This window comes from Pomacea canaliculata, linkage group LG4 (assembly GCF_003073045.1).
Source record: "Pomacea canaliculata isolate SZHN2017 linkage group LG4, ASM307304v1, whole genome shotgun sequence".
Lineage (NCBI taxonomy): Eukaryota > Metazoa > Mollusca > Gastropoda > Architaenioglossa > Ampullariidae > Pomacea > Pomacea canaliculata.
The window spans coordinates 8291117-8309447 of record NC_037593.1 but is presented as its reverse complement, the minus strand read 5'-3'; the positions used below and the strand labels follow the sequence as shown (position 1 = coordinate 8309447).

The 18331-nt window shown below is 40.4% G+C and overlaps 1 protein-coding gene across 1 annotated transcript in view; it reads right to left on the bottom strand.

Annotated features, from left to right (window-relative positions):
• Positions 1–18224, bottom strand: part of LOC112561497 (mucin-12-like) — a 95937-nt gene extending 77713 nt beyond the window's left edge. Inside the window, exons 1-28 of the mRNA XM_025234032.1 lie at positions 17967–18224; positions 17172–17321; positions 16798–16859; positions 16314–16436; positions 15710–15862; positions 14941–15146; positions 14461–14596; positions 13359–13520; positions 12888–12943; positions 12041–12142; positions 11610–11766; positions 10227–10482; positions 9655–9811; positions 8783–9058; positions 8292–8444; positions 7599–7782; positions 6592–6811; positions 6039–6246; positions 5836–5927; positions 5508–5557; positions 4917–5255; positions 4455–4645; positions 4026–4162; positions 3633–3742; positions 3114–3248; positions 2823–2925; positions 2152–2312; positions 1196–1306 (exon numbers count right to left, since the gene is read on the bottom strand). Of these exons, the coding sequence (XP_025089817.1) occupies positions 1196–1306; positions 2152–2312; positions 2823–2925; positions 3114–3248; positions 3633–3742; positions 4026–4162; positions 4455–4645; positions 4917–5255; positions 5508–5557; positions 5836–5927; positions 6039–6246; positions 6592–6811; positions 7599–7782; positions 8292–8444; positions 8783–9058; positions 9655–9811; positions 10227–10482; positions 11610–11766; positions 12041–12142; positions 12888–12943; positions 13359–13520; positions 14461–14596; positions 14941–15146; positions 15710–15862; positions 16314–16436; positions 16798–16859; positions 17172–17321; positions 17967–18061 (4285 nt within the window). The 5' untranslated portion in view covers positions 18062–18224. The remainder of the gene's footprint in view (positions 1–1195; positions 1307–2151; positions 2313–2822; positions 2926–3113; positions 3249–3632; positions 3743–4025; positions 4163–4454; positions 4646–4916; positions 5256–5507; positions 5558–5835; positions 5928–6038; positions 6247–6591; positions 6812–7598; positions 7783–8291; positions 8445–8782; positions 9059–9654; positions 9812–10226; positions 10483–11609; positions 11767–12040; positions 12143–12887; positions 12944–13358; positions 13521–14460; positions 14597–14940; positions 15147–15709; positions 15863–16313; positions 16437–16797; positions 16860–17171; positions 17322–17966) is intronic.
• Between the last annotated feature and the right edge of the window lie 107 nt (positions 18225–18331).

Below are 18331 nucleotides of genomic sequence, written 5' to 3'. Positions count from 1 at the left end.
TTCCAACCATCTTCATTGAGCATTGTTTTCTGTGTCTTACACAATTGTGCAATTGTGTGACTGCCACCACAAAGTGTTAAGGTAGTTGTTCTGAACTGGGCGAAATGCCAAAGCGTCAAACCTCCAAAGTGCCCCAAGTGTCCCATTGAATTGGTAGTACACTACAAACAAGATTGGACTTAGCTCCTAGTTTCTTCAAAAGACAGTCTGTCATCTTCCAAGGTTATTTCTGTATCAGCTGCATATTCTATTATTTTACTTTCAGAGTTCGGGATTTTTTTATACCTTTTATATATTTGTTTTTCCTGATAGAATTTCTATGCACAAAATAACTAAATAAGGTGAAATGTCCCCCTGCCTGCATCTGCTTCTAATTTCTATGCACCCCAGTTCTGTATATTAGCTTCTTTCTGTCCATAGACATTAGAAATTAGAATAACTTTTTCTAGTGTTTTTATCATTTCTATAATGTAGTTACCTACATCGTCTCTATAAACGTTTTAACTGTAAATTCAAAATTGTTATTAAATAGGATTGCCTCCCCACGTGATAACGTATTGTATGAAGCAAAAAGGCAAGAGTAACCCCATTCTGCAGAAGTCATTTTTTCCTGTTTATGTTCAAAGTACGTGTACTGTAGGGAGTTAATTGAAAAGGCCTTATTACGTAAATAGTGAAAAACATCTCTCGTTTTTCGCGTATCACCTAGGCCCTGACAGTTCATTGAAGCCAAAATAGTTGATGCATGTTGAAGTAATTTGCAAAACTTGATTACACATTTAACGACAATTGCCTTAAAAAAAAGGATCTTTACATAACTGACGAAGTCTCTTGGTGATGGCGTGAAAGCTCTCCTTCTTACAAAAAATGTAGTAGACACAATTAACAGAGTTAAAATAGAGCAGTTGGATTTCAAGACTACGGATTTGCGTGTTCGTCGATGAAAAGTTTACATTTTGGTCATGCGGTTCTCCCAAGGCATGATCTTTTATCGAAATTCAAACATGTAATGGATTCATCATAGACTAAAACTAAACTTTTCTTCAACAAATTACGCTGACTGTGTGGTTGTTGTTTTTTTTTTTTTATCATGTTGATATGTAAGCCTCTAAACAGTTCCACTGTTTAACATAGCTGTGACATCTACCGATGCTTGTTTTCATATATAAAAGATGTGGCAAAAGATGAAACTCACCGCAATCAGCTTCATCGCTTCCGTCAGAACAGTCCATGATACCATCGCAAACGTTCTTTAAGTCGAAGCACTGGCCAAACATTGAACATTTGAATTCGGTGCAGTTTGTTACTGTAAACACAGAAAAAAGAAGGTTAAGTATTCTCCCTTTTGTTGGACATCAGTCAGAAATATTGATCAGTCTGTAACAGACTGAGCATAATTTTGTTTTTCAATCGTTTGCCCAAATTACTTGATCTAATATAATTGGTAATTTTTTTTGCACAAGACTCTGTCTTTAAACACACACACACGCACACACGTGTCAGACTTATACTTGGAAAATTAAAGATTTTGAATACAGATTTCAGCCATTAAGCAATTATACAGTGAGACAAATCACAATATGACCTAGTTGTTTAACACACAGTTTGTAAGGAGGTACTGAGCATAATCCGTCTTCTCTGGCTGGTACAAAAGAATGGCCAAAACAACACAACTTCTTTCACAGAACAGTTGGTTAAGTTGTGGCTGTGTAGCAATGTAATATCGCGGAACACTAAAGCTGAGCGAGGGGAGCGAATGTGAGAAGAACTCTAACCACTAATGAGATATACAAGGGTGAATAGCTGTCTCCCTTGAGCCTACCCAAAAGTCCCTGGCGGGTCAAATACTTAGGATGAGGCCACAAGCACAATCTTTTGGAGTATGAGGCCACATGCACAATATTTTGGAGTATGTCCTACACAATGCCCAACAAACTTCGAAACTTGCATTTTTTTCAGGATATATCTATATAAGCAGTATAGGATTACTTACAGCTATAAATCGGTCAACGTTTGTTAGACCAGCCACAGTGCATGTGTAATTGAAGAAGGAAGTATTTCGAGTCTCGTGGCAGTGCTGAGACATGCTGGATCACGTGATGCGAATCAGCTGTTCACTAGTTCGTGAAAGTTTGCAGCCGCAGTACTCACCTGTACAACCTCGTTCATCCGATGAGTCCGCGCAGTTGCTGGCGCCGTCACAGGTGTACCGAGAATCGATGCACTCGCCGCTGTCACATCGAAACTCGTGTTCATCGCATTCCTCCTTGCATCTCTCTCCTGTGCACTTGAACTGACCGTGCCAGCAAGTGCTGCAAGCAAGAAGGCGTCACGAAGGTCATTTATGAGGATCAACTAATGTTGAAGGAACTCTAACTACAGACGTGATATACAAGGATGGATAGCTGTCTACCTTGACCCTACCCAAAGTCCCTAGTAGGACAAATACCTGGGGCGAGGGCACAAACATCGTCGTTTGTGGGTATGTGCATGAGTGAGAGTACCCAACGTACTTCACATTTTAAGTCGAAAATATATAACTGCTCAGACTCTAGCTCTACTGTTTTCCATGCTAGTCATTTTCATCTGAATGAAACTAAAATGCAGAGAGCTAAGGATAGTTCATTTTGTAAACAATATCTGACAAGAATTTCTTTTTCTGCATAAGACGGTTAATAGCCTCATTTGAACTGCCAGTCAATTACAGAGAATGAAGACAGAGACACGAGAGAGAGGGCGGAAGTAAACAACAACAAAGACCTAATAGATGCTGAACGACATTGATTTTAGTGTACGATGGGTGGAAATCACACTACGCTTACCATGTCTGGCAGTTGATCGTCACTGTGTGGTTAACGGCCACTGTTCGCCCATTCAGAAAACATGAGCACTGAGACTCTGGTATGCACGTCATATCGTGTAGGTCTGCGACAGATTGGTGCATTGCAACTCTTCAAGCACTTTTGGAGTTCTTCTGCTTACCAACCAGCCTTAAACACTTTTCTTTTGTTTTAATATCTCCGTATAGATTCTGACAAAAACATGTACATTAAAACTAGGCAAACACTGTCTCATGTAATGCAACCATACTGTTGTGTTTGTACCAGACTCACTCTCTCTGATGTATCCTTCCGGGCAGAAGCAGCCTCCTACGCAGGGCCGATCGCTACAGTCAGTCTTATGTCCACACACAGGTGGGCAAGGGTCCCCGCAGGCCTGGTACACGGAGCCTCCCTCACACATGACCGCTGCACGAAGATGTTCACAATCATACACGATATGGAGTTAGGGTCGGCCATGTTTTATATGAAACGGCCGTTGATCGTAGATAGGGCGGAACATTTAGCCAAAATACACATCAAACAGAAAACAAACTAAGACTCGCTTGAGATTTTGTTTCATGATACTTGCAGAACATGTCTCCTTTGATATATACCATTGATAGCAAAGTCGTAAAAAAAAGAAACCAATGGAAAACGCACAATAATTAAACTACAATTCTTGAGAAGAGCAAGCAATGCAGAATCTCCTCTTAAATTAATGCAACAATCATCCGGTAGCCTGAAAATGGTTTAGCTAAATATCTTTGGTAGGAGGCTGTTAATCTGCACACACTGCTGACAAATACTTACGACAAATCTTTGGAGATCGGAACGCCGCCGGAGATCCCTGCCACGCGCAATAGTCTGCATACGCGTCAATGGCGTCACACTGGCAATCACAGTCTCCGCCAGAGTTACAACTGTGTCGACAGAACTTTTGTTTGATACTTTCAAACGAATACGATAAACTCTTGAATTATTAAATAATCAAATTTTTATGACTTGATAACCCTGATGCCCGATCCTCACTGTACGTGATGATTGGTTAACCCTTGTACCCCACTGGAGCATCAAGCAAAGTCTCAAGTTCGTGTAAATCTGAATTGACCTGGTTATAGTTTGCTTCTGCTTCGCTTAATTTTACTGTTTCAAGCTGGAACTAATTTGTCTTGTTTTGTGGGACTTTCAAACAAAGCCACTTACTCCATTGAAGCTAAGACACACTCATCAAGGAAAGTGTTCTGACTATTCTCTGTGGTTCTGCCACGGCAAGGTTTGAAGGGCTCTCCCTCTTTAATAATCCTACAGTTCTCCTCTGCCCACTGTTTCTTGAGTGGGTTCTGCACAGATATTGACACAGTTTACGTACGAGTTGAGACGGTCTAAATCCTCTTACTCGGACATCAAATGCGTGTTCATATTCTTTAGTTTATTTTGAAAGAACGCTTTATGTATAAACAAATAGCTCATTTACAACTGCCGTAACATTTAAATATTAGATGACAAGACGCATTCACAGATCAAGCGTTGTGTCTGTTTTGATTTTCCATCAAAATGAAATGTCTCTGTTCTTGAGAGTATGAAATATAATTGTACCCGGAAAGGAACCGCAATACGATGCGAGCTTCTTACCTCAGGGATAGAAGGAGGAGTACTGTCTTGGACGCAAACGCCCTCAGCCCAGGAATCTGCTGCAGCCAAAAATGTAGGCTTGGGCTGCTTGTCCTTTCCAACCAGATCGTTGTTGCTAAGGCCATCAAAGTTGCCACACAAACCTCCAAGGATTGGTACAGATTTTTTAACAAAAATTGTTGTTTTGCGCCCTGTAAAGTAAGTAGAAGAACTCTGTAATTTTTAAAGTGACGCACATAGGGTGGTAATGAAATGTCTGTAACGTAACTAACAACGTGGTGATTTTAGATCTGTAATGTAGAGAATGGTTACCAAAAATTCAAAATTCATGAAGGTACATTAGTGCAATAACTGTTTGCAGATGCAGAATGTAAAATGTAAAAGAAACCACTTAACAGCCTTCGAGCACCATATACTGAAGAATATTCACAGTCCTCACTTTTTTTTAAACATGTCACTTACCCCTCTGTCTAACGACGACATTCGAGTTATTGAAGGAGACGTCTATGGATGACCCAGTGTACGCAACATGCATGCCAGGAATAACGGGGCGATCATAGGTCTTGCCGTTGTAAATAAATGCACCGTCTCCATTTGGGACAAGCTGCAAATATCCTTGGGAGAGAGCGGTTACTTCAAATTTGACGAAGTGTTCCCTTTGGGAGAGTAAACCTATCTTAATAGTCACATCGTTCGTTGTGAGGAAGGTGTACTCGCACTTGTTGTTGAGACGTTGCTTCGTGAGTCCATCAGCATCAAATTGCTTGATTTTAAATGTTGAGCCACTCACAATACAGGAACCTAGCCCAGAAAAACAGTTATTTTTTCTTACGTGTTGCTACATTCTCTCTGGATTAAATAGAATAAGTACATTGTGTGTGTGTGTGTGTGTGTGTGTGTGTGTGTGTGTGTGTGTGTGTGTGTGTGTGTGTGTTTGTTATTGTGTGTGCTCGTATGTGGGTGTTTATGTGTGTGCATTTTTCAGAAAACTATGTTCAGAAATACCTGTGCAATGTTCAAAAAGAAAACTATTTAAACAATAGTCTGTCATACCCATGCAGTTGTCGTCATCAGTCACATTCCAGATACCATCAATGCACGTCCTGTACAAAGAAGAATGAACATCATATTAAACAACATCAAACCAGCTGGTTGCGAAAATATATGAAAACAAACTAATCTCAAAATGCCGGCATTTGACTTCATGAACACACACGCACACAGACGTAAACACGTACCATTAAACCCGTTTACTTTGAATATTTAAGCGCTCGTCATGTGCATATATATATATGAGCGTGCGTAGTCGGGTGTTTTGTCGTACACATGTGTTTATTTATTTTGTGTGCGTGCTTGCGTGCGCGCGCGCTGTGAAGCTTACTTGTTCTTGCAGCCCTTAGTGATGGTATATCCATCCTTAAACCATGTGTCAGACTCAAAACACGGACACTTCGTCACGCACTGATCAGTTGACTGTTGAAAAGAAAAGGAGAAACATTGTTTATTGCCACCTTTGCTGTCACATTCATCACCACAATTATAGCTCACATCTCCACATCTTAAGGTCTAGCGTTTTGTACTCACGTATGTCTGGAGCAGCCCCTCCTTGCAGTAACACTGTTGGTTAGGTCTGACATCGGCAACATACTTGCGAGTGATTTGGTATTTGTCCGGACACATTTGGTGATTTTGTACGGGATCTTTCTGGAACTGTACATATGAAATCTGGTCCTCGGCGCAGATCACTTCTTCGCATTTTGTGTTACACTGCATCTTCGTGCCATTGCATGTGCTGCAGAAGGTGAAATCGAAATATAATATTTCGGAGAAAACGACTCAGAACATGCGCTGCCATTTTACCTGCCTACTGGGCAGCTCAGTGGGCCTTTTCGCTATCCACACCTGATTTACTAAATCTGGGTCCGGAGCAGCTTGCTTAAATTTTATTTCGCATTACAGTAATTTGTTTTTAATTTAAAAATACTACTAAATCTTCAATCAATCGATAAATCAATCAATCAATCAACGGAAATCTACCCCTTCTCTCCATGCAAGTCTAAACTGCTTCAGAATTAGTCGTAAAGAAATGTTTATACGATCTGACTCTTGAACCTACCCAAAATAAGGATCAGCTTACCATTCGTGGCATCCTACTGTAGTTGTATTGCCAGGTTCCACGAAACTTGTGGTGTTCATATTGAAACAGCCGCACTGATCTTGCTCCACGCACTGCTGATCACGATAATACTGGTTTGACCCACACCCCCCATCGAAGAACGATTGCTTTTCACAGTTGGTTAAAGTGAAATCGATGCAATTGCTCTTACACACGTCCCGTACGGTCTGTTCGGTCATCGCTAAAACAAAATTAAAAAAACTAAGAAGTATAGATTTGTGCAGTCTAGAAAATTTAAAAAGGCAAAGGCATGATATGACAATTGGAAGATGTATCTTTGTCACCCTTAAAAAACCGAAGTATTCTGATATTCTTCCTATTACTAATTTTTTCAAGTGATTTCCTAGTCATTCTATAACATTATTGTGCAATGCGGTAAGCGAAAGTTAATTGTAGAACATGTAAGTGAGTAGCAAACAGAACAGAATGCAGTGAATAGAGATTCAAATAAACTGTGAATGTCGTGAGAAACTGTAGGTACTTTAGGAGACAGCACTATGCGTCTACATCATGGTGCTGCCTTGTAGTGTTAATCTCGCATGCTTGTGTAAACGTGGTTGCAGAAGTTACATAATGACAAAAAAGTCTGAGACATACACAGTAAGTCTCCAATAACTTTGTCGATATATTCGTGAAAGCTGCGACCTTAAGCGGAAAGACATATAACGAAACCGAATACACCCTAAGCTACTTTATATTCACAGAAACAAGATTGAAGTTCCTACGGTCACAAACGTCACCAGATTTCTAATAAAGATCCGAAAAACATGGAAGGAAACCGGAGTCCCTATAAAAACCCTCGCAAACATGGGTATAATGCGAACTCTACACAGACTAGTGGTTATGGTCGAGAACCGATTTTTCTTCTTCATCTACCTTATAACGAAACAACTTACTTCAATTTCATTTACATGCCTGATTGTTATTAAATCTAAAATATCTTTCGTAGTCTGTAGATGTCAGCTTACCACAGTCAACACTGTTTCCAAACATGCTCTCAAAAGACTTCTGATAATGCTGGGCCATAGTTTGAAGAACTTGACATCGGTTTTGGTCTGTAGTCATAGACTCGCAAATTGTCTTGAAACTGCTGATATCGGAATGTACTGCTGCATCGAGATTTGCAGCCATGACCTGGTCGCAGATTGGAGACTGCACAAACACATATTGATTACATTTTAATTAGCTGTTAACAAATATTTTAACATCTTGATAACGATATATAAGGTTACTGCTTCTGTTGAGTGTTGTCACTATGGGCAGTGGTAGTAGGAGAAGCAGGAGAAACTAAGTAGTAGTACTAAGAGCAGCAAAAGAGTTTAAGGGGTAATGCATGTTGATCTTTAAAGAACACGATGAACTGAAGCTCGCTTGTCATATATGGAGAAAGGAATAAAAACCACCATCTCTATAGGAGGACTGCACTTGTTCATTCTCATCTTATTTGAGTTTTATTTAACTGTAGACTTCATTGCTTGTAACCTGATAACGTTCCACCTGTCACGTTACAAACTTCCGATTCTTAGTGGCATTTTATATAAACAGACAAACCCTCCATAATTTATATGTGTCCTCATTAATCCAACCTTAAATTCCACCCTCGCTCTATCTTTTGTCACTTTTACCCCGACACCGGTGCATTATGCAAATCCAATGCTCACCTGGTCCCCTGATAGTTTGCCTTGCACCACGACGGTGCCAGGGCACTGCGAGCAGTAGGCGCCTATGAAAGCGCTGTTGTCCATGTCGGAGCCGCTCGGGGACCGCATCTCGTCTTTGATGTCACCGTTTGGCGTGCCGCACATCCCATACAGCTACACCGCACAACAACAGCACCAGTTACACATTTCATCTTCCCCCTTTCACCGTTACTTGATCGCTGCTCATACACTGTACATGTCTAATTCTACGTGAGGAATATATTGTGCATCATCCTCATCCTCATCCTCATCCTCATCCTCATCCTCCTCATCATCATCATTCTAATTGTAAATTACGAAATCCTGTCACATCACCTTAACATTACCAGGAGAACAAAATGACATCCAACATTGTCGAAAGCTAAATGCTTCATTCCGTTAGCAGCAATTAATAAAATGTGACACACGTAAATCAAAATTCAATTGAATTCAAACTTTACACATGAGCTTACCTTGTTTTTGTTGATCAAGGTATTAGCTCTAATTTGAATCGTGCCGGCAACCGAAAAGATTATCCTTATGCCCGAGGTCAGAAAGTCCGTAGCATAATGGTTCTTCGAGATTTTTCTTGAGTAAATAGCTGAAGAAACTGGTTTATCCAAAACAGGGGCAGAATCAGGTGACACCGTCAGCGAACTGGTAAAGTTACCAACTTTGGCCCGCAATCCGCTGATGCATGTTCCAGACGCGCAAGGTTGGTAACTTGCTTCTAATTTAATGTTACCCTCCTAAGATAAAAAGGACACGAAATTAGTGCACGAAATGGTTCATATCAACTGTGTTGTGATGGACTGGCAAGACCTGGAATATTTATATATAATTGCAAATTATTTTTAGAAATGTGCATTTGTCATTAATAAAGTGTCAATGGTATAGTTTGTGCGTCATTTGTAGCTAATGTGGAATCGACCATTCTCTCACAAGATTGTATATTATATTTATGCTGTTTACTTTATTCTAATTTTACATCTTTTCTACTTTGTAAAGCGTGGTGATTCTGGTATTTACTACATGAAAGTATTCGATAATATTTAACTTTTATTATTGTTGCTGTTGTTGTTGTTACATAAGCACATTTCTTCCCATTTGTTTTAAACCCTGCACACACCTCTTTTGTGCGTTCAGAACAGTTCACTAACAGGCCTTGTCTCGCTGCCTTTCCTTTTCCACCCACTTTCTCCTTCTCTCAGCCTACATACATGTGCACAGACTCGCACAGACAGACCTGGTTAACAACGTACACGCGCACACAGGTAGATCCACTTGCACTCATGCACACACAGGCAAAAGCACTTAAAGCCACATATACAGAACAACTTCGTACCTTGCTTTGTAGCAAAACGACAGTGTAGGGAGACGAAGAGCTGATGCCGTAGATGAGAGAGTCGAATGTCCGGACTTTATTACCAATTATTGTGCAGGTGGTCATGCATCCCTCTTCGTTCGGCTCGCAGTTCCACAGCCCCAGATCACCGCAAGTACTGCAGACGAATTAGTTTACTTTAGTTCGATTGCTTAGCTCTCTAGAAAGCTCTGTATTTCCCCCTAGCAGTTATTCCACACTCTGGGGTGGTGGTGGATACTACAGACGGTTACATTCGTATACGGGGACTGACTTTTGGAACTTACTACATTGTTTATCAGCGATTAGACCCACTGCACTAGTAGACCGACCTAAGAATGACTCTCTGTAACGAACATCTTCATTTTTAAGAGTAGATTTCTTCAAGAAAAATCAACAGATTGGTATAATGACATAAGACAACAATAAACAAAAGTAAACAAACATAACTATTTTCATACTTCTAACTTGGTAAGATGATGTGGTTGTCAGCAAATCATGTTGTAACTGTCGTTCAGACTAGTGTACCCAAGAGTCTGATCTTTGCCACTCACCAGACGAGACATTTGTCAGAAGATGCGACGAGGTCTCCTGGGTTGTAGTAGACGTTATCAGTGCCGCGGCACTGGCAGTTTTCAGGTTGGACGCACGTGCTGTTCTGTAAGGCCATCCCAACGGGGCACACGCATCCGCCCTGACCTTCAGGTCGGCAAGATGGCGACAGGTAGCTCAGCTGTGGCATCCCGCATCGCAAGTCGCAATTGGTCATTTTCACAGGCGTATACACTTTTCCGTTATCGCAGGTCTTGGCTGGTATTAAAGCATATTGAACCCAAACGTTAATGGCTCAACAAGTTCTATGCTTAGGCCTTCTTAACGTTTATATCTAAAACCTGCATACGGGAACATGAATATTCATATTGAGATTGATTTTCTCATAATTAATGGTGAGAAAACTATTTCTGTGTGTGTGTGTGTGGAGATTGTAATGAGAATAGAATGTTGTCAAGTATCTGCATTAAATCTGTTAATAAGTAATCATAAACAAAGCCACATCCGTGACATGTAATTCTCGATATTTAAAGACCAACCCTCAACAAATTTGTCTAAGCAAGCGCATATGACGAACTGTAAAAAAACGTTAATTTTTTATTTATTAGTTGTATTCTATATAAACTTTAAGTAATGCCTTTGTTATAGTTATTGTTGGCGTTTGGTATCCCAGTACGAGTATTCAAAATAAAAAAATAAAGTTACAATTTCTAAATTTATTTTCAGCAATCCAACTACAACAGTCACGCATAAAACTGCACTTTTACGGGATTATTTTCGCATTTTTTATGAATTCCAAACTTGTTAATTGACTCGGCACGTAATGTGGACTCTACACTTTTACTGAAGTACTCGTTATCTGCACCATTTAATAGTCATCTACAAGAGATCGAGTTGTTTCCGTCGATTTTCTATCAAAAACGTTCTACTTTGCAGTAGAGTTCCTTCTCGTGCTTACGCATTGCCATTGTTCAAAGCCAAACGCTTGGCTGCACCGATAACGTGGATGACGTCACAAGTACCCGTACACGTCTCCGATCTCAACCTCAATATCGAAAACGGAAGTGTAGGAAATATTGCAACACTGTTGCTGAGTTTAAGTGAGATTAGAGGTACAGACCGTACTTTGAAAGCCGATATTTCATAGACGGTTTCACGCAAGACGCTGCAAGTCATAGAGTAAATATATTTCGCCAATATCTATCAATATGTGCACAAAACGAGAACCATTTAGTATGGTTTTTAAGAAATCGATTTAGGTCACAACAGTTCAAAGTTTTATATCACGAACTGATATGTTTCAAAGGTAGTCGCTTGCCCCATCAATCGCTCGAGAGTTCCGTTCATCATTAAAGTAATTTCGTTTTGTGTCAGGGTAAACTTACGACAAAAATCTGCTTCGCGAAACTGAGGTATTTTCCCCGTCAACCCGTAGCACCACGATGCGAAGTCCTCAGCCTGGTTGCAGATGGCTTTTTCTTTGTCGTCGGATGAGCAATAAGCTCGCATGCACCGCTGGATGGCCCCTTTCACATCTACTCCCTGTGTTCAGACATTGATTTGGTTTAGGTGACATCGCACACAGAGGTGCATTTAAGTGGCAACGCGTTGAGAGGAGCAAAGCATTGAAGTATTTGTCACGAACGATCTGTTTGTCATCGTTTTAAGCCTCTTTCTCCACTCAGTAATATACTCACTCACTCACCCAAACTCACTAGTCTGTCCACCAGTACACTTCATAAACTGTCAAACTGTAGCGTCCTCTTTATCTCTCAAATGCTCACCCACTACCACTTTTTTTGAAAGTTGTACTGACCCCTTTTATACATTCAGCGTATTTGTCACTCCTTAGGAAATCACAAGCAATGGCTGCCTCATCCTGTTGCTCCGAAGAACATGCATGGAATCCCTTGCCGCACTGCACAGATGTCCAGTCATTAAACAACGTAATAATAATAAAAAAAACATGGTTTCAGCACTGAAAGTTCTACAAACAATAAATCAAATGGATATGTTGGAGAGGGGATGTGGGATTGGTGTTTTACGGTGAGCCAGCTATATCACGGAAAGGCAGCCATCCCTGTAAAACAGATGCCACACGCACAGAAAGAACTGCGTGTCCGAGACGAGAGCTGAACCCAGGACAGCAAACCCTCATAGTATTGGTGACAGGCGCTAACCGCTTCGCCACCGGACCACCCATCAGATGACGGAAAACAAATTTAGGCAGCCAATGAAGTCAAGAAAACTAAAGACAGACATGTTTTTCGCGGAGGTCGAGAGCTCCGAGGTAAATTGGTTGTCAGTTCTGTTTAGACCACTCGTACCTAATTTCCGATATGAAAGGACGAATGGTTCAGATGTGGTCAGGTATTGCCAGATCAACGCTTACAATTGCATCATGCAGTCTCACTGAGTTAAAGGTGCGGTGAATTTTGTTTTCAAAGGACAGGTTGACCAGTGCAAAATACTATTTCTCCAAATCTGATTGAATAATGTATCTCCATTCGAGAGATAGTGTATGAGAGAGAGAGAGAAACGTTGAAGGAGCAACATTACTTGATCATGTCATATTCTTGAATCAAAGGTTCTACACACACACACACACGCACGCGCGCACGCACGCACGCCCATCAATAGAGACTGTTGCAAAAGGCACATACTGGCCGTGAGGTGTCCGTATACTTCTGGAGCCTCTTCTCAAAATAAGCTGTGTCGTCTGCACGAAGATAGAAAATAGGGTAGGATGCAAGAAGATAGGCCTTTAAGTGAACTGCGAAGCTTAGATTTGAATAGGTTCAAGATAAAATCCAGCTAACCTAGCTACTTATTGTTCTTGCAAAAGTCTACAGTACTCTGTCTGGCTTAACTGCAGTCTTTCGCACAAAGGCACTGAAGCTTCTTATTTCGTATTCTTTGCTATTTATCTTCATCTCGGATATCGCTTTTCGTCTAAACTTCTTCAACTGCTATGTGACACGAAGCAAAAATTTATAATAATTTTACATAACAATTTATAACAAAGAAAATAATTTGAGTAATAATGGTTTATTGACCCTTTCATGTAATCTAGTTCGATTTCTAGAATCATAATTCTACCTTCTTCCCCACTTCCCTCCCCGCGTTTGAATTACCTGCAGGGTCTCCGTTGGCATTACCGCACAAGCCATCAGTATTGCCGATTAGCTGAGAGGTTTTCGAGACTGTAATGGCCGTATAACCTGAGAAGTCCTTGCGAATGCTCAGCTCCGGGAAGTAAAAGTAAACTGAATCGTCTTGTCGCTTGTAAATAGCCTCTGCAAAAAAAAAAAAAAAAAAAAAAAAAAATCAACTGATGACAGACAAAGTCTCAGGAAAAACATCACATTCATTTCAAGTCCGCGACTTTCTCATCTGATGACATGAGACCAGGGGCCGCAGTTATGAAATGAGATTGAGTCATTTCCTCAAGGCAAAATCAGATTCTCAAGGATGGATGATTTGTGGGTTTATTTAGCAGGAAATTGCTTTCACCTTGAGCTGATTTCGCACTATGTGAGGAGAGGGAGGGGGAAAAAAACAGAGTACCCGGGGAAAACCTCCGGAAACTCAAGTTTTTATAGTTACAATGCGATACCCAGACCCCGAGAACATTACATATTTCTTTTCTCCCAAGGCTACCCCTTTATAACTGTGACTCCAGGGGTAAGATGACATCTGCGGTGTTTGGACATTACTTTGAAACTTCGGAAACGAGACGCTTGTCTTTGGGTTCCCCTTGTTGCCCCAGGGTAACGATTTACCCTCGCTTCAAAACTACAGCCCCAGAGAGCTACCTACGAGCTTTTGAAACGCTGAACGAGTGCTGTAAATGGACAATTTGGTTCTGTTTCTAAAGCTCATAGTTTAAGAACGGTATACTACTTTATGCTCAAATTTATCATACGATGTGCAAAATTTAAACGGAATTCTTACTGTCATCTCCTAAGTACAAAACTCTCGTATATTATCATCGTTACGTTCATATGTCATGTAGCCTCGAACCTGTCATGAAATAGAGACTAGTAAAATAGCTTTGAGACTCTTTTATGGTACAAGTATGTCTGTCTTAGGACGACAGGGGTTCATTGTTTCAGTGGGACTTTTATTGGAGTCTCGAACTCTTCTGGGAGGAATTTTGCGTTTATCTTCAGGCTGGAAGACATTCTGCAAACCAAGGTAAGATACACTCTAGTAGTGTGGCTAGAAAAGCCTTACCTGTACCGTAGTACTGGTATTCCTCTGTAACAGTAATGTTTTCCGTTTTCCCTGATGAGTCTGTAACAGTGTTGTTACCGTTCTTCAAAACATACGTCGTGGTTGATGTCTCGCATTTCAGGATGACCGTTAGAATCTGATAATCAAAAACCAAAAAAAGTCAAGTTTATTGCATAAAACAATTTATCTTTACAGCATATAGTATATGACCTACCTACCCAGTAATTACCGCACGAACGATGCAGCAAACTCCAGCTGTTTCTTCCAGAAACCGCTTGAAATAGTTTGGCCCTTTGTTTACCTGTTACAGCTTTTTGTTTCTGTAGGTTTTCAATTTTCTGATTAAAAAATTGTGTCAAATTTTCTGTGGTACACATATGATTGTTTGTACCCTCTCTCCACTCGCGAAACCTGAAGAAGAATGAACTTGCAATGGATGAGGCCCACATCTATTAGTCAGAACCTAAGGTCGAGTGTTACCTGCTCGCAGGTGCAAGTGGTACTGCCGTAGCACTCGGTCTGTGACAGGACCTGAAGTGTTGGCGTGTCCATCAGAATAAAAGTGCATGTCGACGTGCTCGGATCAATTACGGGTTGAGCGTTATCAAACGTCCGGATGTGGGAACCTCCCATTAGCAAGCAGGTGTATCTGTCGGAAACCCTTGTACCGTTCTGCGCAACTTGAGCTGCAAATATTCAAGGCAATCAAGGTGATAAAACATTCAGTTTTACCTGTAAATATGTGAGTAAAATAAAATAAGATAAAATTTTGCAAGTAAATGCCCAAATATTTAAGATCTTGCGAGGTGTATTTTTTAATATTTACAATTTGCAGCGTGTGCTTAGATAAAATCGTGAAAGATGCCTTAATTACAGCTAAGAGAGTACGATGTTTTATATTACACACCTAGGCCCAAAATTTGTCTTGTCAAATAGCACCCTCATTTGAAAACAAGTCATTTCCTTTTTCTGAGCCAGAAGTAATCTAAGACTATGTAAATGATGTTCCTTATGGTTTTGATTATATATGTGTAGTTATTTATGTGTTTAGCTATAGCTATAGATTTCTTACGTGCGCCACTTTGATTCTATTTATGGGGCCAGTTGTAGAATTAGATTCAACTGATCTGTTAAATTTCAGTCTCTGTGCCCGTTAGATTCCGTTCAAGTAATCTGCTGGATCTCGTTGACAGTAGAAAAGCCATACCGTATCGATCAATCAATATCTCAATACATGGAGTTTACTTACTGCTTTGACAAGGTCGACAGTCACCATAGTAACTGCTGCCGTACCCGCCTTGGGAGCCAGAGACACAACATTCGGAGTAAAGGACGGGTGCGCTCGACTTGCCCGAAGTACATCGGTTGTCGGTGAAGCAAAAGCGCTTGCCATCCTTCAGACCTGCAATAATTTACAAACCTCGCTTGAAATACGTACAGACCACTAATCCTGTATCAATTTATAAGTCACACGATGTAAATGATTTCCCGTGTCCACCTAAAGTAGGATGGGATACACAGAAACAACCTCACCTTCGCTAAATTTCTTTCGTTGTCTCCTTTTATTTTATTTTTAACCGGTAAGATTTTGGTGTTGGTAAAAATAGATACTGACAGGATTGTCGTCTGCTGCGACTGTCCTACGGGGTCTTCACTTTGTACGGCACGGACCACGAACAGAGCTTTCGTCCATTGCTCTTTTTTCCTGAAGAGTTTTTCAACTTTAAAACTAGTTAATGATGCCCAAACAATACGGCATTTCCGAGCTTTGAAGCTTTAAGAGGTATTAAAGGAATTGTCAAGGGGGAACTGTGAGAGTAGGGATAAGAACAGATGGAAAGAAGAGCTCTTACTGTTGATATTCTCCTCACAGTGCTGGCCTGCCCAGTCGTCCGGACACACGCACTCGGGGGGAGCAGTGAAGTATGCACGTTTGTTAACCGCGCACACACCATCACCACACCCACCGCAGTCGGCTGATAACAAAAAAAATGTATGTTATTGTACGCAGTACAATCTAACTACCACTACCCCTCCCATGTAAGTCTGCAAACGAGTAATTCTTTACCATGGCCTTTTATTAGTCTTATTGACATCTAGGTATATATATATACCTAGCCACACGAATTGAATACAAGGATGTTCACACACACACATAAAGAATCTAAATACGAAATGAAAGAACTGCGTCTGCGTGTCTGCGCGTTTGAATGCGTGTTCGCGTGTATATTTACATTTCATAAATGAGTTAACCACCAGGCGTGATTGACACATATTCATTGTTTCTTCATCAGAGAGTGCAGAGCCACAACTTGATAAAACAATTAAAATACTCACGTATGTTACAGCTCGGACCAGTCCAGCCCTGACAACAGTCTTTCACTGTGTAGGTGTACGGGCTAAAATAAAATGCACAAAAAAATTGTTTCAGTCTTAGAATTAAATTATTTAGATCGTGTACTTCTATAGCTGGGCTAAGATAAAACAAAAATATATATATAGGAAAGCTAGTTCGAATTCATGGCAAAGTGATTCTGATGTGCAAAGTGTTGATTTTCACCAAGGAAACAGAAAAAATTAATGTCTGGGAATAATAATAACAACAATAATAATAATAACAATAATTGCATAGTGGCCTGTATGTGGCCAGGCTTTCCGCCCTTCATATTATTAAAAATGTAGCCAACATTTTTGGTAAGAAAGAAAACTACCTTTCGTAGGTGCAAAGCTTTGTGTCCGATGAAATGTCCTCATTGGAAATCTCACTCACGAGGTAAGAGCCATTCCTTATATTGGCTATAAGGTTCTTGCACAGGTCTTGCTTCTGTATCTTATCATGTCTGGTGTATTCACATCGGCGGCTAAAAAGAAGTATTTAAAGAAGAGTAATTGTAGAGTTAATTTACCGGCTTTTGTGCACATATCACAGAAATTCGCAAATAAGGCAACATACCATTACCTCTTTGTATTTAGTCTGTATCAGATTAATCAAGAAAGTCGAAGAAAGGATTGGATCTACAAATACAGACGACTGATTTGTTTATTTATCTTTATGTAGCATTTATACCTTAAAGGGATTGTAAAGACATAATAAAACTGCTTAGAATCTCGTAAAGAGTAGGATCAGTTTCAATCTCGTCTATTTTCGTGTCTGTTTATGTGGGAAAAGTTGAATGTTTTATAGGATGCTGTGTTTAATAAGCGAAATTACACGGGACTCTTTTGTCTCTGTCATCCTCCGATAACGTGAAGTCGATCCCAGTGTGAGCTGATGCAATGATATGGTTGGACATTGCTCATAGCCATCTTGATTGTTATCACATATATATATATATATCACTAATTAAATTCACAAAAATAGTGAATTCTGTGGAATGATAAATTCGCGAGAATGGTGCATTCCGTTGCGTAATAGATTCCATAGAATGATACATTCAGTACAGCAAAGATGAAGTGTGCTGTTTATCGGAAATGATGGCCTGCAAGTTGAAGCGATGAGAGCCTACCTTTGTTCAGTTGTGGAAGAAACAGCGGGTAGATAAATGGTGACATAAACGAGCAGTCCTAAGAGGATGGTCACTGGACCACCCGAATCACCCATGGTGGGACACTGGAACTCGATACCAAGTCGATTGGACAAAGTAGGCGTTCAGGTATTCGAGATGCCTACAGTGAAGGGAGCAGGAGTTCTGCTGACTATCACTTGGTAACAACGGGTTTTATAGTGTGAGACGAGGGCGGATGGGGCCGTGAGGTAGGGTCTGTAGGGAAAGTCCAAACCTACTTTTCTTCTCCGGATTTGTTTAGATACGTAAACCCCAAAACCGAGAGAGATCAAGAAATCGAAATGAAATTTGCATGTTTTTGCAAA